General features: G+C 39.6%; 3 protein-coding genes across 7 annotated transcripts in view; 2 read left to right on the top strand and 1 right to left on the bottom strand.

Moving 5' to 3' along the window:
- The window catches only part of RBKS (ribokinase), an 84,792-nt gene extending 77,115 nt beyond the window's left edge, over window positions 1-7,677 (bottom strand). Inside the window, exon 1 of one of the 4 annotated variants that reach the window (XM_036872873.1) lies at window positions 7,506-7,677. In XM_036872873.1, the coding sequence (XP_036728768.1) occupies window positions 7,506-7,600 (95 nt within the window). In that variant the 5' untranslated portion in view covers window positions 7,601-7,677. The remainder of the gene's footprint in view (window positions 1-7,505) is intronic. The other 3 variants (XM_036872870.1, XM_036872874.1, XM_036872871.1) reach the window with 3 other exon arrangements.
- A 292-nt stretch (window positions 7,678-7,969) lies between these two features.
- Window positions 7,970-24,888, top strand: part of BABAM2 (BRISC and BRCA1 A complex member 2) — a 431,982-nt gene continuing 415,063 nt past the window's right edge. Inside the window, exons 1-2 of one of the 2 annotated variants that reach the window (XM_036873975.1) lie at window positions 7,970-8,102; window positions 11,749-11,900. In XM_036873975.1, the coding sequence (XP_036729870.1) occupies window positions 11,773-11,900 (128 nt within the window). In that variant the 5' untranslated portion in view covers window positions 7,970-8,102; window positions 11,749-11,772. Of the gene's footprint in view, window positions 8,103-8,128; window positions 8,562-11,748; window positions 11,901-24,888 lie in introns of those variants that run through there. The other variant, XM_036873977.1, reaches the window with a different exon arrangement.
- Window positions 22,147-22,410, top strand: LOC118906283 (mitochondrial import receptor subunit TOM6 homolog). Its single transcript, XM_036873741.1, has one exon. The coding sequence runs from the start codon at window positions 22,147-22,149 to the stop codon at window positions 22,408-22,410; it is 264 nt and encodes an 87-aa protein (XP_036729636.1).

Below are 24,888 nucleotides of genomic sequence, written 5' to 3'. Positions count from 1 at the left end.
AATTTCCTGAGCTAAATTTGTCATTAATTTCTCCATTACAATTATAAAAGCAAATCAATATTTTTTCTTAAATCTCAAAACCAATTTTGGACTTTTCCTCCCAAGAGGGGATTTGACTGCCTTTTAATTATTTGATAATACATATTTTGATTTTTAAGGAATATAATCTTTTTCCCCTGCTAAAAAGCATGAAGCATAGAATGCTTTTGTTCCACAAAATGAGATTCTTTCCAAGAACTCCAGTTTCCAGGTCTTATCAATTTGGGAAAGCTAACTGTCAGTAACAGGGTTTGCTCATAAAGGACCAGAGAGCAGATGCTTGACTCATGCCCATTTTTCTTTTATTTATTTTTTAAAAATTTTAATTTATTTATTTATTTATGGCTGTGTTGAGTCTTCGTTTCTGTGTGAGGGCTCTCTCTAGTTGCGGCAAGTGGGGACCACTCTTCATCGCGGTGTGTGGGCCTCTCACCATCGCGGCCTCTCTTGTTGCGGAGCACAGGCTCCAGACGCGCAGGCTCAGTAATTGTGGCTCACGGGCCTAGTTGCTCCGTGGCATGTGGGATCTTCCTGGACCAGGGCTCGAACCCATGTCCCCTGCATTGGCAGGCAGATTCTCAACCACTGCGCCACTAGGGAAGCCCATGCCCATTTTTCTTAACAGATGTTTTCAACTCTTTTACTCCCTAAGTATTTCTTTCACATTTAACCTCTTCTTTATCCCCATTACTACTGTCCTAGTTCAGGTCTTCATCAACTCTTGTGAAGACCATTGCTTTACCTTTCAAAATGGGTCTCTCGGTCTTCAAGGAGAATGTCTTTGATGCCTTCAAAACATTGCCTTCTTTTACATTTGCCTTGGGCACTGAGAGAGCTATGTGAAATACAAATCTGACCACGTCATTCCTATACTTTGAACACTTCACTGGCTCCCAGGGTCTACAAAATAAAGCCCAAGCACCTTAGCATGGCTGATGAGGTCTTTCATGGACACCTTCCATCTGATGATTAGTGTGCAGTGTGCAGACCCAGGGGTTGCTGTCCCTGGCACACCCTGGCATACCCACATCCATGACTTCACTCCCCGTGTTCATCCCAACTGGCCAGAATGATTCCTCTTCTTCTTCTTCTTTTTTTTTTTTTCCTGGATTAGCACCTGCTTATTTTTCAAGACTTGGCTCAGGAGGCATCTTATCCAGGAACTTTCCCGTTCTCCCACAGAACCTGCAGGTACTTAGCACACCATAGTACAATGATCTATCTTTGTGTCTGCCTTCTTTGGACTATAAGTTCCTCAAGAGCAATGACCATGTTATACTAATTGCAGTATCCCTAGCACTTAGCACACTCTCAGTATTTCAGTATTACATACAAGTAATCAAAATACTGGAGCAACGTTCATCACAAAGCCCACTTCACCTTGCTCTCCCTAGAATGCAGACACTAGGGCATGAAGAGCTGGCCAAGTAATGGATTGCAAAAGGGACTGCTTAGTAATACCAAACAATAGGTGTTCTTTCTTTGTCATACGTAATTTACCTTTTAACATATGTTTTCTTTGAAGGCACCAAAATTAGCAAATTTCCCATGAATGATTTCATTTGAATTTAGGGAATTCAGTTGACAGAAACATGTTTAATGAAACATTAATTTAAAGATTGATTGGTAACTGATAAGCAACTTTGAAGACCAATTTAAGGAGCAGAAAGAATAATGAAGGATGATATTATATTCCTCTACTATTGGGAATGCATGATACTTCTTGGACCAACATTCCTCTGGCTTTTACTTTCCTGAAAAAGTGACTGCCAAAGTGATTTTTCTGTTCTAAATTTGACAAGTCAAGAAGCTTCTGGTGGAAGGCAGGTTAGAGGGTACCGTAATATGTCAGACACATGTAACCTTTTCTAGGTACAGTATAAAATTTTGGCCTTTTTTTTTTTTTTAAAGTAATCTAGGTCCAACATTTCATCCACTTTGGATTGAAAAGCTTCTAAATTCACTTATGCCACCTTCCAATTAAAATCTTTTGAGAATTAAGCAATCATTTCCTGACTTGCCAAGGATTAAATTTAGATGCTTGGTTGAACATGAGCCTTACCTCTCCAGCCATCACTTTTAATTGGAGCATGTAAAAGGATAACATAGGGTTTTAGTTGACATCATAGTCTATTGCCATGGAAATGTAAACATGGGTTTGTATTAAGCTTGTCTCAAAGCAAGTTTTAGGGGTACAGAGAGATGTGAGACAGGAGATAAATTATGTAAAATGGATCCTCTCAATGTTGGAGTGCCCTTGGAGCGCAGACCTCAGTGATCTCATCCTGTCTCATGGCTTTAAATACCATCTATACACTGATGACTCTCAAATTCATATCTCCAGCTAGATCTCTCCTCTGAACTCCAAACACATATATCTAACTGTCTTCTTGACCCCTTCAGCTGGATGTCTAACAGGCATCTCAAATCTCACACGTCCAGCCTGAGCTCCTGACACTGCCCTCTCCCTATGCAACTTGCTCTGTCACAATCTTCTACATCTCAGCACACATCAATTTCCCCTTCCACTTGCAGAGGGCATAGAACTTGGGGTAATCCTTGACCTATCTCGTACTCCTCAGCAAATCCTGTCAGCTCTACCCTCAAAATATAATCAGAAGATGCCCACTTCTCCCCACTTGCACTGTTTTCAAGCTACCATCATTTCTTGCCTGGATTATTGTAATTGACTCTGACCTGGTCTCCCTGTTTCTGCCCTTGCGGGTCATATTAGGTCACTTGTCTGCTCAAACCCTCCACTGGCCTTTCATTTCATCCAGGGTAGGACCCAATGTCCTTTAACCATCAATTGCCCTCCCCTCTCCCTTATTTTCGTCTTCAGCTACACTGGACTCCTTGTAGTTCACTGATAATAAGAGGTCTGCTCCTGCCTCAGGGCCTTTGCATATGCTCTTCTTCTGGTTCTCTGTATGGCTTGCTTCCTTTCTTCCTATAGGTCTTTACTCAAATCACCTTCTCAGTGAGGCTTTCTGTGGCCAATGATCTAAAATTACTACTTTCATCCCCCTTTCATGCTTTATTCTCCTCCTCAGCATTTATCTAACAGAGTATGTATTTTACTTATTTCTAACTGATACTGTCTGTCTCTTCCACTAGAATGTAAGCTCCATGAGGCAAGGATTTTTTGCTGTGTTTTTCATTGCTGTATCCTCTGCACCTTGGGAAGTCCAGAGGCACATGGTATAAAATCAATAAATATTTGCTGAATGAATAATTTTAAAAATGGGTGACACATGTCATAAGAAATAAAGATTAGTGAAAGCATGATTAACCAAGGTCTATGAGCCTAACGTCTAAAAAGTTTCATCTGTTGTTGGGTTCTCATGGGAATCTGTCTTTGCAGGAACTTTGACTTAATTTTCCACAAGAACAGACTTGATTTCTCTTATCTTTGCAATGTGGAACTTCAGAGATGATTGTTGAAGGAGGAAGAGAATAATGATAAATACAGGTGGGTATTAAATAATGTTCATTGTTTGTCATGTTGGGTGAGCTAATGATTTTTAAAAATTATTAGTACATAGAGCTTACTATTCATAGTGGACTGAAATTAGAAATGAAAAAAGTTGCTCATTGATTGAATTAGCAGCGCCTGGCACACAGTAATGTAATATATAAAGTGAGTTGGACTTGGATGTCATCCAAGAGGGCTTAGTTACTGAAGTAGTTTTATTTCTAAAGTGATTTTACAGTAAAGGCATGGGTGTCCAGGCTGGTTATGGTTAAACTTAGATAGGAAGTAAGGAACAGTAATGACGATACTATCTTTAGACCTGAACATTATAAACCCTTAGTTGTTATTCCTTGCCAGCTTACAAAGTAAACACTTAATGAATGCACAGACTATAAGCCCTTAAATGAACTGTACATGAAAAGGGCAATAAATATGAGCCAGAGTTAGAGGTACAATGACATAATGGAAAGATAAAGGTTGAGAAACCTGGGTTCCCACTAACTGGCTGTATGATTTGGGGTGAGTCATTTAACCTCTCTTAATTACCTCATCTGTAAAATGTGGAGGATGGACTGATAGGCTTCAATGATTCTCCAAGCTCTAAGTATTATAAGATTTTTTGACTTTAATCACTGTGGTATGCAGAATTATGCCCCACCCCCAGACCAACCCTGCCTCAAAGATGTCCACATCCTAATCCCTTGAACTTGTGAATACGTAATGTTACACGACAAGGGGGGAATAAAGGCTGCTAATAAGCTACCTTAAAATAATGAGATTATCCTGAATTATCCATTTGGGCCCAATGAAATCACAAGAGTTCTTAAAATGTAGAAGAGGGAGGCAGAAGAGTGAGTGTCAGAGTGATGACATTGCTGGCTTTGAACATGGAGGAAGAGGCCATGAGCTAGAATGTGAGCAGCCTCTAGAAGCTAGAAAAGGCAAGAAAAAGATTTCCCTTAGAGCCTCCAGAAAGGAACGCAGTCCTACAACTTGATTTTAGCCCAGTGAGACTTGTGTCAGACTTCTGACTTGCAGAATTGTAAGTATTAAATTTGTATTGTTTAAGCCGTTAAGTTTGTGGTAATTTGTTACAGAAGCAATAGAAAAATAATACGATCATGATATGTACCATAACCAGTGAAGTTGGACCCAAGTTTATCACAGAAGCAGGCTTTTAAATAAAAATCCTATACTCAGGTATTCTGTAAATATCTTCAGAGGCAGAAGTAATCAGAAAAGAAATCATGAAAAGTTTGTTAGTAAAGTCGTGGGAGAGAATCTATAGGGGAATAAAAGTTTTAATAGTGACTCATGTGAAGAACAGAAACCTGGATAGCTTATAAAGGAAAGAAAATGGCAAGAGAAGAGAAATTAGAAAGGTTATCCAGGGACTTCCTTGGTGGCGCAGTGGTTAAGAATCCGCCTGCCAATGCAGGGGACGTGGGTTTGAGCCCTGGTCCAGGAAGATCCCACATGCCACGGAGCAACTAAGCCCGTGAGCCACAACTACTGAGCCTGCGCTCTAGAGCCCGCGAGCCACAACTAATGAAGCCCACATGCCTAGAGCCCGTGCTCCACAACAAGAGAAGCCACTGCAATGAGAAGCCCGCGCACCGCTACGAAGAGTAGCCCCCGCTCACCGCAACTAGAGAAAGCCTGCACAGCAACAAAGACCCAATGCAGCCAAAAATAAATAAATGAAATAAATTTATTAAAAAAAAAAAAAAAGGAAAGGTTATCCACAATGTAAGAGTTTCTTCTCTGGACCTCACTTTACTCATCTATAAACTGAAGAGATTTAGAGATTATAAATAATCTCTAAATTCCTCTAGCTCTGAAATAAGCTTTAAAATCCTGACAGATGCTAACATGGGCATTTGAGACCCTGCCCTCCCCAAAGTTTGAAGAGTATTCATCTTAGAAGTACTATAATTAGCGTTAATGTGTGATGGTCAAGCTTCACAGAAAGCTCTTAGTTTAACAAGAAGGTGGCTCTGAATTCTAACCCTGGCATTCTTACTCAGGGAGGGTGCATGGGAAAATTATTTAGCTTTCTTTCTCTTCTGTACTTCACGTATAGAATTATGGTAAAATTTTAGCTAGATGGATTTTCTAAGGAATGAGTTATTTTAGATATCTGAAGGTTTATTCCTTTATGTAACTAAACTTTAAGTATATTTGATGGAACTATTTCTAAAATAAAACACGTGCCCCATTTGTATATAAAATTTAACGATTACCATATTCCCTTTTCTTGAAAAGAGTCATTGCTAGTAACATCAATTACTATAGTGAGCTGTCAGACGGTGATGCTCTAGACAGCAGTCAGCAAACTATGGCCTGCAGGCTGATTTTGTAAGGCATAGTTTTTACATTCTGTACCTGTTAAAAAAAATAAAATAAAAAAGAATATGTGACCTAGACCAAATGTGGCCCAGAAAGCCTAAAATAATTACTATCTGGCCCTTTGCAGAAAGGTTTGCTGACTCTAGCTCTAGAGAAAGATGTGTAGGCCTCTTCACCAAATGTCCAGAACTAGATTGGACTTTATGTTCTGTCACTAAAGGAAGCACATCTATCTTGGCACAATGTAGCTCAAATATCTGTGGGAAAAAAAAGGCTTTTGGTGTTTTTTTTTTTTTTTTTTGGCCACACTGCACACCTGTGGGATCTTAGTTCCCTGATCAAGGACTGAATCCGGGCCCGCGTCAGTGGAAGCACAGAGTCCTAAACACTGGACCGCCAGAGAATTCCCCAGGCTCTTGGCATTTAAAACTCTTTTGTTGCTTGTTGATACACTGTCCTCACTCAAGTTTTTGGTGATTACTATAACTGCCCCTTGCAGTCTCTCCCCCTTTTTAATCTCCACCTTTCTAATCTCGGTCTGGAAATGTGATAACCTAGTTTATAAACATTTTAAGCAATATAAGATTAAGTTGGTTATGTGAAGACCCTAAAACTATTTTCTAAGTAAAACACAGGTGGTTTAGTGCAGGGATTTGGTGACTTATTCTGATTGTCCCAAGGCCTTTTTATTTAATATTTCCAGGTTCTCGGCTATCCTTTGGAAAAGCAAGGTTGCAGGACAGATAAAGTCTTACTGTAGTATAATCATTTTTTATTTTTATAATATAAAAATAGTATTATATCTAAAATGCCACTCACCAAAAAATTAAACTGAAGCAACCTAAATGGTAGGATTTCTTGGGATATTTTTTTTTTCTTTATAGTAAATAAACATTGCTTTTACAATCAAAAAAGCCATTTTCATTAAAAAAAAAGATAAATTGGGAAGATCTCTTCATCCAATCTCACTCTCAACTATTTTCATCTAGCATATTTTGTTTATTTGATCACTTTTTAAAAAAATGGTTGTAAATATTGTGTTTACGGGTTTTTATTTTGACTCACACTTGGTTTGCCATAGGTAACCTATGGTTACTCTAATACTGAAAAATAAGCGGTAAAGATGAAATGCGGGAAAGCCAACAATCAATACGGTGAAAGATGACCGCCTAAAATTTTGACCTCTGCTCCACTCATTTTATACACGTTCACACGAATAATACCCAATCTGGATAATATTATAGCTCAAAACACTTTAGTTCATTTAGTCTTCAAAACAACGCTGTGAGGCGGGCACATTCTCGGGGGTAAAATGACGTGGCCAAAGTCACTCGGCTAGCCAGAGGAGGTTCAGCAGCCTGGTCAAGAAAACAGGAGCAGGTCTTTGGAGGCGCTGCTAGTTACACCAGAGCTTTCCCTACACCCCGGCCTTTATGTTCCCTCATCTGACAGTTACGTTTACAAACTCAAACCCTGCCTCTTCTACCCTATCAAGGCACGCTGCGGGCTGGGGAAACCTGGAGCTCACACCACAAGTCAACACTCTCCATCCCCAGAGCCCCAGTGCCAAGGCAGTGAAAAGAGAGAGCGCAGTCCGCCCTTCGCTCCAGCCGCAGACTCTGCGTGAGGGCCCCGGACTAACCTGACCAGGTCGGTCATGCAGGAGCCCACCACCACCACCGCCGCCGCCGCCACCTTCTCCTGCCACTGCCTCCCGGGTTCCCCAGAGGCGGCCATTGCGCAAAGTCGGCGCTCTCCCACCTGGAGGCTGCCCTTTAACCTTTGCCCGACCCCGTAACCAGAGACTCCGCTTCCACGCTCCCTAACGACGCGGGCCTTCCGGACGCCCACGCGGGTCGCCCACCTGGATGCCCGAAATAACCCCGCCCACCTACTGCCCCCAGTTCTCCCAGGAATTGTCTCCCTGCACAGCCTCTCGTTACAGAGCCCTCCTAATCGTTCCACGCTCCGCGCAGCTCGCCGCGCACGAGGCAGGCGCGGAGGAAAGAACTTTCAGGCACTGCGGGGACGCCCTTCCGAGCGCCCGGCCTGGCGCGGCCGGGGACGCGCACGCCGCCCGGCTCCTGGGCCGCAGAGGGGGCGGGGCGGGGCAGGACGTCCGGGGACGCGCACGCATCTGGCCCGCGGTGCGCGCGCAGGTTGGTGCGTCGGTCGGGGGCGCGCTCGGGTAACCTGTACCCCCACGTAGTCGCCGGTTACCGATCGGACTAAGTTCCAGGTACCTGGACTGGGGCTGGTGCGGGGAGGTTGGATCCCGAGTCGCACAGGTGGCGCTGAGGACCGTGGTTTAAATATGCCCAGGGCTCGCCTTCTCTTCCTATAGAGAAGGCCCCTGTTCCAAAGATGCCCTGCTCATCCCCATCACGCTGGTCCCCTCAAGAACGAGCCCCCAAGGCCAGAGGCTGCTCTCTCCACACTTAGCCCGCCCCCTGGTCCCTGAATAAGCTCAGACTCCCTCCTTCTCGCCTGATGAGGGAATCATACAGTTTGGGGGAAGGAAGAGCGTCCCCTTTTAGCTGTCCCGTTTTAGAGCGGGGTGGTCATTCTTTGGGTTCGAGCCGACTTGTTTTTCTTGAATGTTGCCCCTTGGAGAAATTGCTTCCCAGTGTAACTTCCCTCGTGCGCTGTATGACGTCGACGTGACGCAGCAGGACGCCACCCCTTTCCGTTCCATGACGTAAGCTGGGCACATGTTTCCGTGTTTGTCATCCCATCTTAATTGCAAGAAACTAGGCGATGCTTTAGACGTCTTTGTATTCCACAGACTACCCATCAAAGGACCTCATGTGACCCTATCTTGAGGCAGCAGACCCCTGTAAAAATTGTATTTCTGCACTTTCCTTCTGTATGTTATACGTCAAAACCAGGAAATAGAAAATGCACAACTAGCATTCAAGGGAGGCTGGCCACCGTAAAATTTTGACTATCTGGGATCTATTATTGTGCTTTGATGTGTAAAAGCTACTACTGGGGGGTGATCTCTCATCCGTGTCCCTGGCTCAAAAGCCAAAGAACCATCATTTTTGGCTGTTTGGTGACCTCTGATTTTGGAGTCAGGTTTTTTATTTTTTCCTCTTCCTTAGAGAAGTCACAACAGCTACGGTTGAAACATTTTAATGCTGCATGAAATCTTGCACTGTCAAAAGATAGTATTATGGCTGTTCTGGAAACAAAGACAAATTCATTCCTTCAGGTGTCATTCTAAGGTCATGACAGTTGCTGAATTGGATGGGATGTTGTCACTTGAAGTATAGTTTGGTTTCTGGAGCAGGTTTGTTCCCTTTAGCATTTGCCTAGTGAATCACTCAGGCCAGCTTCAGCAGTAGGCCAACAGTAGTCTAATTTGTTTCTAGTTGTCAAGCAACCATTAGTTTAAATTCATGACTTTTTGTTCATTTCACTAGATGTATGTGTTAAAAGAAACATAAATTCACTTTGATGCTTTTCTCTTTGGTGATTGAAGTTATGTTTATTTGAGAAGAAGATGAGTATAGTGGACTTTGAGAGAGATCTGAATTTGAATTCCGATCCTTCTGCTTGCTAGGTTTGTGACTTTGAACAAGTTACTTAGTCTTGCCAAGCGTTGGTTTTCTTATCTGTGAAATGGGAACAATAATACTAATCAGAGAACAAGGTAGTTATTGGGAAGTAAATGAAATTACAGATAGAGATGGATAATATAGTGCTTGATACTCAGTAGATTTTCAGAATGTGTTGGTTCTGTTTCCCTTTTTCATAGAAATGAGAGGTAAAATAATAATAGGTATTGGGGGGAAATACATGGAAGAATAATTTTGTAATGTAGGTAAGGTCCTTTTGCTTTTTCCAAGATGAGTATTTCTGTTTTGCATATGATCTAGATAAGCATCCTTTCAAGAACTGTGACATCAGTGGGTAGAAATAAAAGTGGAAATGTTGCAGAACAGGAAAAAAATAGACTTCAAAGTGATAATATGGTCTAGTATACTATTCAAAGACAAATTATAAAAGTTATCCATATCATCTGTAAAATGGGAATTCTAATATATGCCTTACCGTCCAGAGTTGTGAAGGTCCACTGCACTAATGTATATGGAAGCTCTTTATAAGTGATAAAGTGTTATGAAAATGTACATGATTTTAATGACTGAATACAGTGCATTAGATGTTTATTCTTATTTTGTGATGAAATATTGGAATGGTGGAGGAAGATCATCTGTTAAGTGGTCGGAAGAGGAGGTCGTTTTATATTTGCAGAAAGGATGATTTGAGTACTAAAGTATAAAGCTTTATCTGCTTCAGAGGTACTTCTGGGTGTCATCACTATGTAGGGTCACAGTGTTATTATTTTTTGAAAGATCACTGCCCTTTATTACTACTCTGAAGTGATTAAAACAGGTACTAGTTTTCAACGTTTAGCAGGGGGCTGTAAATCCTCATATGGCATTATATATGAAACCTAGAACGAGAACATCATTTACTTGTAATTGTAACTTGCAGGAAATTAATTTGCTTTTGATGTGGGATTACCCTTTCAGATCAAGGAAGAAAATGATCATTTAAATTGACTTACTCACCTCTGAAAGTAGAGGCTTTCATTTAGAAATCTATTAAGAGGAATTCAGGTACTCCCTCCTCCAGCCCCGTGGGTTTCCAAGTAACTTAGAGATGATTTATTGGTTTTACTTTTGTATTTTCAAGTCTAAGAACTTCTTAGTGCCTTAAAGTCAAAAACTTTTAGATCCATGTTAGTTTGTGTTGCTTAATATCTGGATAGGTGTGTGCTTTCATGATTTAATTGTTAAGTAGATTTTTGCCACATCTCAGATATGCTATCTTCTACCAAATTTTTTGAGGGCATAATGTCTTCTCTTCATACCTAAATATTTCTCTAGCTTTTGTCTCCTTATTCACATAGTTATTAAAAGATGTTTATTGGGTGCTTAGTGTGTGCCAGGTACTTTTGTTAAACACTAGGGATTCGAGATAGTTCTGCATGGGACTTCCCTAGTGGCGCAGTGGTTAAGAATCCTCCTGCCAATGCAGGGGACATGGGTTCAAGCCCTGGTCCAGGAAGATCCCACATGCTGCGGAGCAACTAAGCCCGTGTGCCACAACTACTGAGCTTGCACTCTAGAGCCCGTGCTCCGCAATAAGTGAAGCCACTGCTAAGAGAATCCCGCGCACCACAACAAAGGGTAGCCCCCTCTCGCCGCAACTAGAGAAAGCCCGTACGCAGCAACCAAGACCCAACACAGCCTAAATAAATAAATAAATAAATAAATAAATTTATTAAAAAAAAAAAAAGTTCTGCAGGGGAGAGATCACTAAGCAGGTAATTATAAAACACTGTGGAGGGGAAGTAATTAAGAGAGGTATAGCAGAAGTAAATAATTTCTAGTAAGTAACAATTGCAAGTAGGATATGCTTCTTCTAGAATTTTACATAGTTTTATCAATCAAGTTCTTACTCTTTGTGGGGACACAGAGGGAGGGATTCCTAACCTAGTGGTGTGTGTGTTTTGTGTGATGCGGAAGAGGATTGTCAGTGAAGACTTCTTGAGGCTTCAACTAAAGTAGGACCTGCCAGTTGTAAGATAGAGTGGGACAGCTTTTAAGTACAGTGAGGCAACGTAGAAATTGGCTTGGAAAGGGGGAGGAAATTGGATTTCAGGGGTTACTGCTGCTCCTGAAAAGTCTGCGTCCCGAGTAGGTGAGCAGTAGGGAGATGGATTCTTCCAGAGGGTCATTGGAAGAGGCTGCTCTAAGACAGGAAATGAGGTATCATGCAAGAGATACTTCTGTGTGCTGTGCTAGTTTCCAGGAAGCGTGTTATATCTTGTTCCTTTGGATATTCTGATCATCATTCTTTCCTTCTCCTTTCAGTGGTGATTTGCAAGTCAAGCTAAAATGTCTCCGGAAGTGGCCTTGAACCGAATTTCTCCAATGCTCTCCCCTTTCATATCTAGCGTGGTCCGCAATGGGAAAGTGGGACTGGATGCTACAAACTGTTTGAGGATAACTGACTTGAAATCAGGGTATGTACCAGAACCAATCCAAGCTTTACCTAATAGCAAACGTTTCTCACCAGGCTTGTAAAAATTGAACACCACAGAAATTCATCAAGTCATGACCTTATCACGTGTTGACTGGTTTTGTCCAGTTCTTGACATTTTATGTTTCAAGTTGTTTTAGCTGTGCTGTGGGCCATCGCTTTATGATCAGAATGTTCTTTTTTTTTTTTTTAAAGGCATATCTCTTTGTTAACAGTGTGCCGTGTGGTTTTTAGCAAGTGTGTTTTTCATCATTGACTTGTTTTCTTGCTGTGTCTTCTGCAATTCAGTATGCACTGTAAGAGTTGGGATTTGAGATTGCAAATCTGACATTATCTGATACAGTCTCTCCTAATAGGAAAATTATAATAGCCAAAAATGAGTCATTTTTCACAACTGAGTTGAAACAGTAATATCTCAGGCCAGAAATGTTGCATTAAAATCGCAACTTTTTCCAAGGGGGGAAAGCGGGGGGTAGGGAGTGGGATGGATTGGGAGATTGGGATTGACATATATATACTAATATGTATAAAATAGATAACTACTAAGAACCTGCTGTATAGCACGGGGAACTCCACTTCTCTGTACAGTAGAAACTAACACAACATTGTAAAACAACTATACCCCAATCAAAAAAAAAGCAAACCCAACTTTTTATTTTGAAATACATTTACTTAAAGAAAAGTTACAAAAATGCTACAGAAAATTAGCATCCTTACATGCTGATAATTACTCTGTAAGCCTTATTTGAATTTTGCCAGTTTTCCCATTAATGTCCTTTTTTGGTCCAGGATCCAATCCAGGATACAGATTGCATTTAGTTGTCGTGTCTTCCTGGTCTTCCCAACCTGTGACAGTTCCTGTCTTTCTTTGTCTTTCATGATTTTTAAGCTTTTAAAGGTAGCACTGGTTAGTTACTTTGTAAAATGTTGCTCAGTACAGGTTTGTCTAGTGTCTTCCCTTTATTAGAGTGAGAAACATTATTTTTCCACCCAAGAATACTACAGAAGAGATGTTGTACCATTTTCAGTGCATCAAATTAGGGAGTACATGATGTTCATAAGTCTAGTTATTGGTATATTAACTTTGACCACTTGGTTAAGATTGTGTGTACCAGGTTTCTCTACTGTAAAGTTAACTGACTTTCCCTTTGTAATTCATAAGTGTCTTGTGGAGTGACATTTTGATACTGTGCAGATGTTCTGTTTCTCATCATACTTTTGTCCATTAATTTCAGCATCCATTAATTGTTCTTGCCTGCAATAATTGTTACTGTGGTTCTTGTATAGGGGTGATTTTTAATGTCCCTATTCCTCCCACATTTAGTAATTTGAATTCTGTAAAGAAGCACTATTCCTTCCCACCCCCCCAATTATTTATTTATTCTGTTATTTATTTATGTCAGTATGAATTTTTAGGTATTTATTTTATTCTTTTGGTTATAATCCAAATACTATATTCATTTATTTTTTTGGCTCAATTGTTCTAGCCTTTGTCATTGAGAGCCCTGTCAAGTTGGCTTTTGAGCATATCCCCATCATTTTTTCTTTTTTAATTTATTTTATTTTTTTAAATTTATTTATGGCTGTGTTGGGTCTTCGTTTCTGTGTGAGGGCTTTCTCTAGTTGTGGCAAGCGGGGGCCACTCTTCATTGCGGTGCGCGGGCCTCTCACTATCGCGGCCTCTCTTGTCGCGGAGCACAGGCTCCAGACGTGCAGGCTCAGTAATTGTGGCTCACGGGCCCAGTTGCTCCACGGCATGTGGGATCTTCCCAGACCAGGGCTCGAACTCGTGTCCCCTGCATTGGCAGGCAGATTCTCAACCACTGCGCCACCAGGGAAGCCCCCCATCATTTTTTGAGCATTTTCTTACTAGAAACATTACATTCTTGATTCTCTTTTAGCTTTTGTTTTTTAAGCTCTTTTGTTTTTGCCTTCTGCAAATCTTGCTATTTTCATACTAAGCTGAAGACCTGGATATAAGGTAGTAAGTTAGAGAAGACTAGGTTAGTTGGACATTTTATTGGAATGGTAGGCTGCTTTTTAAAAGATCTGGTATTACCTTCAATTTAATTAATCAGCAGGCCTGGGGTTTCCTTTTGGGGTGATGAAAATGTTCTAAAATTAGTTAGTGGTGATGGTTACACAATTCTGTAAATATACCAAAAATGATGGATTTATGCACCTATAAGGGTGAATTTTATAGTTTGTGAATTATATCTCATTAAAGTTGTCATTAAAAAAACACATCTGTGTACCAGGGATGTTTGCTGGCTTGTATGGCTAGGACACGCAAAAAGGTCTTTTTTTCTTTAGTTTGTCACAAACATTCTTTTCAGAGGTATTGAAGACATGAGAGGGGACTGATGGCCAGAGGACTGGGGACTGGTTTGTGTAAGATGATGTAAACATATAAACCTGAACTTCCTACTCTTCTATTGGTATTCTGAGAGAACAGTTGGATTCATCAACATAAGGTCACTTTACTTTTTTGTAGACTCCCTTTTCGGTGCTTCCCAAATCCTGAATGTTTAGTTGAGTGTTTAAATGCAAATAGTGGATCTGATGATCAATTTGAAATGAATCCACTAAACCTGGCTCTGTCTGGACTAGCTCTGTGAAAAATATTTGAAACAGTGTTTAATGACGTGTAGTATTTATGGAATTTACTTTCTTTCGATTGAAAAAAAGAATAAAAATACCTCTACCTACATTAACGAAGCTGTTACACATAAAATGATGTGAAAAGCCTTATTAATCTAGAGCATTATTGATGCCTTTTATGTAGTACGTGGCTGAAAGATTCATGAAAGTTCTTTCGAAGCTCATTAACAGTTCTTTTCTCAATCCTTCCATCAACCAAAGTGTGAATTCCTCAAGTTTCTATAGCAAAACAATGGCAGAGTTAGAGAAGAGAATTTTTTTCTTTTGGTGTGTCACTTTTGGCATTTCCCTTTCTTTTAGATCAGCAGCACTCAGTTATGAGAATTGGGATTAACATTTGGAATTTCTATTAACTCAAATGGCGCATACCCTGTAGGACACAGTGTACACGGAAGGTATAAAATGAGGAGACTGATTTTTAGAGGTCATAAGAACCAGTCTTGTTACTATATATAGCTACTTGCCCTTGAAGAGATGAGGTACCAGAGTATCTATATTCTAGGTCTGACTCACAGAAGGAATAGATAGGCAAGAATCTATGCAAAGTAAGTTTTGTTTTTTTTTTAATCGCAATTCATCTTTATTTCTCTTACGGCAACTAAATCTTTCTACCTTATCTAAGATTATGTGTGTTTCTAAACTCCATTGCTAGGCTGTCAGTATTAAGACCAGGATTCTTGTTTAATTAATTAATTTTTTTATACTCTTTTTTAAAAAAAATTTTTATTTGTTTTTGGCTGCGTTGGGTCTTCATTGCTGCACGCGGGCTTTCTCTAGTTGCGGCGATGGGGGGCTACTCTTCGTTGTGGTGCGTGGGCTTCTCATTGTGGTGGCTTCTTTTGTTGCGGAGCACAGGCTCTAGGAGCGTTGGGCTTCAGTAGTTGTGGCACGCAGGCTCAGTAGTTGTGGCTCCCGGGCTCTAGAGCACAGGCTCAGTAGTTGTGGTGCACAGGCTTAGTTGCTCCGTGGCATGTGGGATCTTCCCGGACCAGGGAGCGAACCTGTGTCCCCTGCATTGGCAGGCGGATTCTTAACTACTGCGCCACCAGGGAAGCCCTGCCCATCTTTTAAGTGGATTGTTTTTATATATTTTTATTGATCTTAAAATATTATTTACGTATTTTGGATACTAATCTTTCGGCAGTTACATATATTACAAATATCTGCATTTAGTCTGTGGCTTATGTTCTTAATTTGGTGCTACTGATGTCCAGAAGTTTTAATTTAATGAAGTCAGATTCATCAATATTTTCCTTTTTAGATTTGTGCCCGTGTGTGTGTGTGTGTGTATTTGTAAGAGAGAGAAAGGGACCACTTCAGGAAATTCTGTCCTACACAAAAGTAATATATCTTTCTCTAAGAATTTTAAAGTTTTCCTTTTTTGGTCTTTAAATAGGAATTTATTTTTTCTGTAAAATATATTGTGAGATAGGAGTATAGTTTTTTCCCCCAATGGATAATTGGTTGTCCCAGCATCATTTATTGAAAAGGTCATCCTTTGCCTGTGGCTCTGCAATGCTACCTCTCTTATTAAGTCAAGTTTACATCACTCATGGATCTGTTTCTAGGTTTTCTGTCCTGATCAGTCAGCCTCCTTGTCCTGTGCCAGTTCCCACTGTATCAACCATTACAACTTTATAGTATGTCATGATAGCTGGTAGAAAAATTTCTCCTCATCCATCTTATTCTAATACTTAAAACTTGTCTTGCTTAACCATATATCTTAAATACTTTTTGTTAACCTCATTTATTTTATTATATATTTTTTTGGCCATGCCACGTGGCATGTGGGATCTTAGTAACCCGACCAGGGATTGAACCCTGGACCATGGCAGTGAAAGTGCTGAGTCCTAACCACTGGACCACCAGGGAAGTCTCAATAACTTCATTTAAATGGTTGCATACTGTTCTATTATGACGTACTGTAATTCATTGAACAAAACCCCCTCTTTTTAACTCATGGAGGAAAGGAAATGAAGGGAAACTGACCTGGTGAGGGGCTAGTTGAGAATTGATGGTTAGAAAAGCTCTCTGTGAGGAAATGACATTTAAAGGTGAATCATGAAAAATGAGGATAATTCAACAAAGAGCTGGGGAATTTGCTGTAAAAAGGGAATACCATGTTCAAAGGCAGGAGAAAGCTTCCCATGTTCAAGGATCTGCAAGGCCACTGTGGTTGGACTATAGGGAGGGAGTGTGAGAGGGAAGTGAGATTCTAAAGATAGTCAGGGGCCAGATTATACAGAGCCGGGTGGGCCATATTTGGGAACTTGGATTTTATTCTGGGTGGAATGAGAAGCTATTGAAGGATTTTAAGCAGAGTGACATGATCTTATTTATATTAAAAAAAATCACTGGTTGTTATATGGAAAATGGCTTGTGCAGGATAAGGTAGACTAGTTAGCTGTCCATTACAATAGACCAGGTGAGAGATGGTGGAGTCTTGGAATATGGTGGTGGCAATGGAGATGGAAAGAAGTGAATGTATTTATAAGCTGTTTAGAAGGTAAAATAATGAGTTTGTTAAATTTGGGTTTTGAGAGAGAATCAAGAATGACTTCTTTGTTAGCTTGAGTGAGTGGGTAGGTAGATGGTCATGCCATCTGGTGACATGGGAAGGTGAGAAGATTGATGGAGGAGCTGCTTTAATCTGGATTGATTGTTGTCTAGGTCTGCCAGGCAGCTCTCATTGTATCACTGTATCATTCCCTTAGCCTCTTTCCTGTGTTGAATCTCATATCTTACTTTCTTATTTTACCCTCTAGCTTTGTTGGAGCATGTACTCCAATAGCATCCTAAGAAAAGAAGAAGAGGAGGTTCATTTTTGAGTTCCTGCAAGTCTGAAAATATCTTTATTCTACTTTAAACTTGGTTGATAATTTGGGCAGGTGCAAAAGTGTAGGTTGCACATTATCTTCCTTTTGAATTTTGGAGGCCTTGATCTGTAAGCTTGGGAACCCCCAACACATATTGTTGTTTTATGGATGCAGTATTTTCTTTTCTGTAGGATATTAATTGTAGTTTTTTTTTTTTTCAGTTGAGGTATAGTTGACTAAATGTTTAAAAAATGTTTAAATATTTCTTCTATACCTTGCATTATCTCTGTTTTGCTCTCTGTCTTTCATGTTGGTGGCTTTCCTTAAACTGATGATTCTTGGCTGTCCATGTCTATTAAAGGCTGAGGTTCTAAAATGTGAATTTGAAGCTCTTTGAGCATAGGTGGGCTTGTCAACTACTGAGCCTCACTGCATTGTGATCAAGCAGTGTGGTGTTGTGATTTATATTTATCTCATATATATTTGGTCTTCAGCCACAGTTCTAGGCTCATAGCTTCCCAAACCCTTGAAATTTCCTGAATGACAAGAGCGGTGAAGTAATATTTGGTCTCTTGTCCTCAGTTCCTGAAAATGCTTGAGGAAAGGTGACTTTTGGATCCCACCCAAGGGTGGGAGCTGGTTGCCAGGAGAACAAACCGTGTGCTTGGAGGGTTGGAACTTTCAGTCCCACCCCTTGACCTTTGGGGAGGGAAGAGAGGCTAGAGGTTGAATCAATCACTAATGGCTACCAGAAACCTGTACTTGTCAGAGTCTTTTCCATGAATTTCTTGAAGATGAAACCCTTTTATAGGAACATATTTGCAAAATCATCAGAGTACACCCAGAACTGTCTGTAAATGACAAAAGACTTAAAAATGACCACGGTTAAAGATTTGATGAAAGTTCATAATAATGCAGTTGACAAGAAAATTAGTTATTTCTGAGATATACATTTTAAAGTAATAACTAGGATTATTACTTATAACATTATACCAGAACATATAAGATTTTTAGAAATTTCATGTAATGTCTGAAAACTGACTGTACTGCTGAACTGAATGAATAAGCATTTTCAGAACTCTAATGAAAAACTGATGAACTCATAAAAGTGCTAACAAAAGATCAAGATGAAAAAAAAAATGAATTACATGGGACTGAGTGAACTGATGAGGATGAGTATAATTTTTGTGACTTTCTGTCTGAATTGAAAAAAAAAAAAAATCCCACAAGGACTCAGAGGCAAGGAATATACAAATCAATTTTCACTGCAAAGTAAAGGAGCTGTTACAGTGGAGGATTACTGGACTGAATGTCAATATTATGACATAGTATGAGTGTGTTTCATGTTTGGTAATTGCAATCATTGTTGCTTTTGTTGTGGTCATCCATGTACAATGCTTGGTGTCAGTCTATTTATCTCTTGTAAAAATAAAATACAGTGTGTGTGTGTGAAAAAAAAAAAATCACTAATGGCCAATGATTTAATCAATCATGCCTATGTAATGCAGCTGCCATAAAAACCCAGAAGTTCTGGCTGTTGATTCGATCCTTTAATGTCCCTTTATAGTGAGTCAGTAATCTAGTGAGTAAATGGGTTTTCCTGAGTTCTGTGAGCTTTCCTTGCAAATTAGTAGAACCTGAGGAGGGGGTGGTGGGAACCTCTGATTTATAGCCAGTGGGTCCCTGGCATCTGAAGTGGAGGTGGTCTTATGGGACTGAGCCCTTTAACTGTGGAATCTGATTTTATCTATGGATAGACAGTGTCAGAATTGAGTTGAATTGTCAGACACCAGTAGGGTGAGAATTGCTGTTGGTATGGGGTAGCCTCCACACATACATTGGAACTGGGTCCAGGAACTGTTTTTCAGGCAGTAAAAAACCTGGCCTTTTTATTAGGTGATTGTCAGTTTCATTATCTGCAGGTCTTTTCTCTGGGGCTATAAAAAGTTAAAGTGCCTATATGGATGTATATATTCCTGTGTGTCAGCAAAATTTCAGTTATTAGACCAGAGAGTATGTAAATTTTAAGGCTTTTGATGTATTTAATATATTGGTTTATTGTATTTATATGTAAGGATATGTAAATATACACATACTTGTTTTCAGAAATGTATTATCAATTTATACTCCCACTAGTAGTATATGAGGATGCTAGTTCCTCTAGTTTTGATAATATCAGTATTATAAATTTTGTAATATTACTTGCTAATTCAATAGATGGAAATGGTATTTGCTCTTTTATTTTGCTTCATTTATTGGCATGTGTTTGCATGTCTGTGTGTGTGTGTGTGTGTGTGTGTGTGTGTGTGTGTGTGAAAATTACGAATTCATGACATTTGTCCATTTTTTTGGTGGGGTATTTGTCTTTTTCTTATTGATTTGTAAACTTTTTATATATTATGAAGATTAACCTTTTGTCACAGGTATTATAGATGGTTTTTCCCGAAGTTTTCAGTGTCATTCAATTAAATTAATTTATTCAATATGCAGAATATCTTAAATAGCATTCATTTTTGAGGCAGTAATAAATGTACAGCATACAAAAAAATAAAAGATAAAAAAAATAAAAGATACAAAAGGGTATTAAGCAGAAGATAAGTCTCCTTTCTATTCCTTTCCCCAAATTTTCTTCTCTGGAGGAAACTACTGCTTACCAGCTTCTTTTACTTCTTTTTAGAGGTGTTCTTTGTAGATGTAAGCCCTCTTTTTTTTTTTTTTTTTTCTCTATAAGCAATAGCTGTGGTAAATTATTACAGTAATGGCTCCTGATAAAGCCTGCCTATCTTTATTTATCTCTTCTCCTTTGAATATGATTTTGTCCTTCCTTTCATCAGCACGTAGATTCTACTTCCTCACCCCTTGAATCTGGGCTGGCTTTGTGACTTGCTTTTACCAGTAGAGTGTGGTGAAAATGATGTTGTGTGGCTTCTTCGTCTAGGCCCTAAGAGGCCTTGTGTTCTGTTTCACTCTCGTGGAAGAGCCCCACCACCATGTTCAGGAGTCTCCTGGTCTAGTTTCCTTTAGAAAGAATGGCTCAGGTATCCCAGCTGTCCCAGCTGTGCTCAGCTCCACAGCCAACCCATCAGCTGAGTGCCGCTGAGTGGGTGAGCCAGGGAGAGACCAGCAGAACTGACTGGCCAACCCACAGATTGATGAGAAATAAAAATTGTTTTCTTAAGCCACTAAGTTTTGGGATGGCTTGTTATGTAGTAATAGATAACTGATATAGTAACATATTAAACATTCATATTAACTTGATATTTTGAAGATTATTTCATATTAGTACTTATAGAGCTGCTGCCTCCTTTTTAATCTCTGCATAATATTCCAGTGTGTGAATGTACTATAATTTAATCAGTTATTATTGATAGTTGTTCAGTTTGTATCTATCTTTTGCTATAACATGGGGTTGTAAAGAATCTCCTTTTGTATTTATCTTTGATATGCCAAAACTTTTACTTTGTAAGTTGTCATCAAATCTATTTCCTTCATGGATTCTTTTAACATTTTGCACAATTAATGCCTTTTCTACTTTGAGACCACCTATATTTTCTTCTGTAATAGTTTCATTTTTATTGAAAAGTAGTCAATTAATCTGGAATTTATTTTGGTGTATAATACACTGTAGAAATGGGATTTTATTACTTTTCTAAATAATTATCTAGTTATTCCAGCACTGTTTATAAAATAAATCCTTTACTCAGTCACTATTTTGAAATGCCATCTTATATGCTAAATTCTTATATTTATTTCTGACCTTCTGTTTCTTTTCAATGGTCTGTATTTGCCTTGTACAATTTTATAGCTTTTCAATTATTATAGCTTTATAATATGTTCGAGTACTTGTGGTCTCACCTGCTGGGAGTTTGACATTGCATAAAACTTCTTTATTTATTTAGAGAGAATGGACATCTTTACAACAAGGGTCAGCAAACTTTCTGTAAAGGGTCAGAAGTAAATATTTTAGGTATTAAAATATTTACCATCTTACGGTTTGTGTTGCAGCTACTTAGCTGAGCCTTACTGTTTGTGTTGCAACTACTTAGCTTTGCCATTGTAGCACAAAATCTATGACGATACAAAAATGAATAAATGTGTTCTAACAAAATTTTATTTAAAAAAATAGGTAAGTGGCCCTTGGATCATAGTCTTACAATATTGAGTATTCCTGCTTTATAATATTGAGTATACATCTTTAGGAATATGGTCAATTTGTCTTATTCACATCCATTTTTGTGTATGTGAATAAAGATTTGTGTTTTCTTCATTTTGTTCCTGCACATTTACTGTTAACCTCCTAGGTGTTTATTCTTTGGCTGCTATCATATGGAAATTCTTAGTGGTTTATTGGCATATATAAAAGCCATTATAGAATTTAAAGTAGAATCAGGAGACATATTGGAAAATTTAATAATTCAGTAATCTCTTATCAGAATACTTAAGAATACTTAAGAATTTGGAGAAAAGAAACATAGCCAGGACCAGAAGAGCTCAAGCAAGGCTGGGGAGAGGGGCTGGGTAGGCACAAGGCAGAAGTCAAGGTGGATGGGGCTGGAGCCCAGTGAGCCATCTTTAGAGGTGTTGGATCACAGCATGATATAATGGTGAGCATGTAGGTTTTTCAGCCAATGAGGTCTGAGTTTGACTCCTGATTTTACTGCTTAGTAGCTTATGACCTTTGGCAAGTTACATACCCTTTCTGTGCTTTCTCTTAAATGGGGATGATATTAATAATTATCTTATTAAGTAGTTATGGGGGTGAGAGGCCTTGCGGAGCCCAAAAGTGCTGCTGTGGCTTCCAGTGGGGTTGACATGAACACTGCCGGCTTGCCAAATGAAGCTCCTGAAATTCTGGACGACGTGGGATATTGGCTTCAGGGTGTCTACCACTTTGCCACTGATAGGAATGATTTCTGGAAGAACTTGATCCTCAGTTTGGGACTTTTCGCTGCGGGAGTTTGGCTGGCCAGGAATTTGAGTGACGTTAAACTAATGGCCCCTCAGCCTGGCGTGTAGCCAAAAAGACACATAGAATCCCTGTGCTGTACTTGAACCTTCCAGAAACAGAGCCTCCAGTCTGTGACCATCATAATACTTGCCCAGAGGGGCAGCTTTCCTTCCCTGCCTGATTTCCTTTCTTCGCTGAGTCCACTCAGAACACCAATCACTGGTGAGCAGTCAGGCTTCAGCTAAAGTGTTGTTTTCTGTTCTGTAAAGTTCTGTACATAGTTCCTAAGTTTCTGCAGGGAATGATCTTTGCTCTTGTCCTGAGGAATAACCGAATGGTATTTTAACAAATACTTGAAATAAAGACTGCACATAAAGGCAAAATAAAAAGTAGTTATGGAGATGAAATGAAATAACTTATATAAAGCACTTAGAATAGCTTGGTCATAGTGCTCAATAAATAGTAGCTACTATTATATTATTATTATAACATGTATAATGTATTTTCATAGTTTATATGTATATTATATATATTTATTATTTCACTGTATTATCGTTGTTAGTTGGTAGAATCACATTGGCATTCCAGAATCAGGGACTCTATAAAGAATGAGTGTCTATGCAAGCGATATAAAGGAGCTGTCTAATAAGACCCAGGCGAGCAGAGCAAGGTAAGAGCTCACACATGGGGGATTCCCTGGTGGCGCAGTGGTTAAGAATCCTCCTGCCAATGCAGGGGACACAGGTTCGAGCCCTGGTCCGGGAAGATCCCACATGCTGTTGAGCAACTAAGCCTGTGTGCCACACCTACTGAGCCTGCGCTCTACAGCCCGCAAGCCACAACTACTGAGTCTGCGTGCCACAACTACTGAAGCCCGTGCACCTAGAGCCCGTGCTCCGCAATAAGAGAAGCCACCGCAATGAGAAGCCCGTGCACCGCAACGAAGAGTAGCTCCTGCTCGCCGCAACTAGAGAAAGCCATCGCAGTAACAAAGACCCAACGCAGCCAAAAAGATATAAAATTAAATCTTTAAAAAAAAAAAAAAAAAGGAGCTCACACATGTATTACAAAGGTCAGAAATCATAGAGCAGAAAAGGACAGGAGAGTCAGAGACTTTTGTTTCCAGGGTAACTTTCTATCCTGTTCATGGATTTTTGGAGATCTATGGAGACAGGAAAAAGTTAATGTGGCTAACTTAGACCCTGCAGGTGGATATAATTTGGAATATTTGATTAGGTTGAAGAATGAATGAGCATGGAGATATCAACTTTTTTTTTTTTTTTTTTCCAGCAGATAGAACCTAACAGTTTTCAACAGCTATTAGAGATTGAACATTGTTTGTCTTGGGCAGAGACATGCAGCAGTTCTTAGCAGAGGGTTGAAGAAGCCTGCCTGGCAAGGCCTGGTAAGATGGTGTGCAGGCTAGATTAGGGAGCCCTGTTGGAAGGTGGAGAGCTAGTGAGGGCAGTGGTGGGTGGGGTTGTGGATATTTTGTACTTAGGATTTTTTGGGAAAAGTCAGCGTGGTGGTGTTGGCCTTGACTCAGTGAACCCTGCAGGCACTGGCCTTGGGAACTTTTGCTAGGATTCCACAGTGTTCACACAGAGTCTGGGGTGGTGAATGCTAGGATAAATCTGAGTCTGGAGTTTTAAATGTTTGTCAGTCTTGGGCTTTTCATGCCCTGCAGTGACTTAATTTCAGGGTGACTTCACTTGGTATGGAAGTTGGGGAAGGGGAAGAGGTGAAGGGAAGTAACCAGTCTAACGTGTAAAGGAAAGGGGTATAAGATTAATTTAGTCTGTTCCTAGCTCTACTTTGCATTGTTAAAGAGAACAAAAAAAATCATTCCTACTGTTATCTTTTGTCCTCTCTATTCTGTGCAATTTTAAGGTAGTACTTTTTGACTAGTTTTTGTTTAATTAGAATGACAAATCTGCAAAATTCTTGAAGATTAAAGCGGGGCTCTTTTATACATGTTGATAGGTACATAAATCTGTTTCAGGGCTCCAAATTAACTGTCCTGTGCCATCAGTCATATGTTAAAGGACTCCTTATGCGCATGTAACACAGCCCCCTTTTTAGCTTCCACGTTGCTTGAATAATCTTGCTTTTTGGTGCCATGGTCTTGAGAAATAATTTCGTAATTTCCTTTCCAGGGCCACATTTCCTGAGTCATTTGGTTATCTTTCTAATGGCATGTTATGAAAGCTGTTTTTCCCATGACCTTGCTTCTCTTGACTTTTTGAAAAACGTATCCTTTTTGTTTTCTGAAAGGGTTTTATCTCAGGCCTTTGCTCTTGCCAACTTATTGATAAGAGATCTGGAATCAAGTGGAAGTTTTGGGAAACATCTTGATGTTCTAACTGTTAGTAGGTATATGCCCTCAGAACAATTGCTTTTTCATCTATAGACTCCTAAGACTTTTCCATTTAAAAAGCATTATTTAAAAATTTTTGTGGTTCGGTAAATTATTAACATGGAGTTTCAATTTCGGCTTAGCACATACTTTGTTTTTAATGTGGTAAAATATACGTAACACAAATTTA

This window comes from Balaenoptera musculus, chromosome 13, assembly GCF_009873245.2.
Source record: "Balaenoptera musculus isolate JJ_BM4_2016_0621 chromosome 13, mBalMus1.pri.v3, whole genome shotgun sequence".
NCBI lineage: Eukaryota > Metazoa > Chordata > Mammalia > Artiodactyla > Balaenopteridae > Balaenoptera > Balaenoptera musculus.
The sequence above is the reverse complement of the archived record's forward strand: the minus strand, read 5'-3'. Positions and strand labels throughout refer to the sequence as shown.

Coding starts and splice junctions, on each gene's coding strand:
- LOC118906283 (XM_036873741.1), top strand. CDS start 22,147: ATGGGGGTGAGAGGCCTTGCGGAGCCCAAAAGTGCTGCTGTGGCTTCC.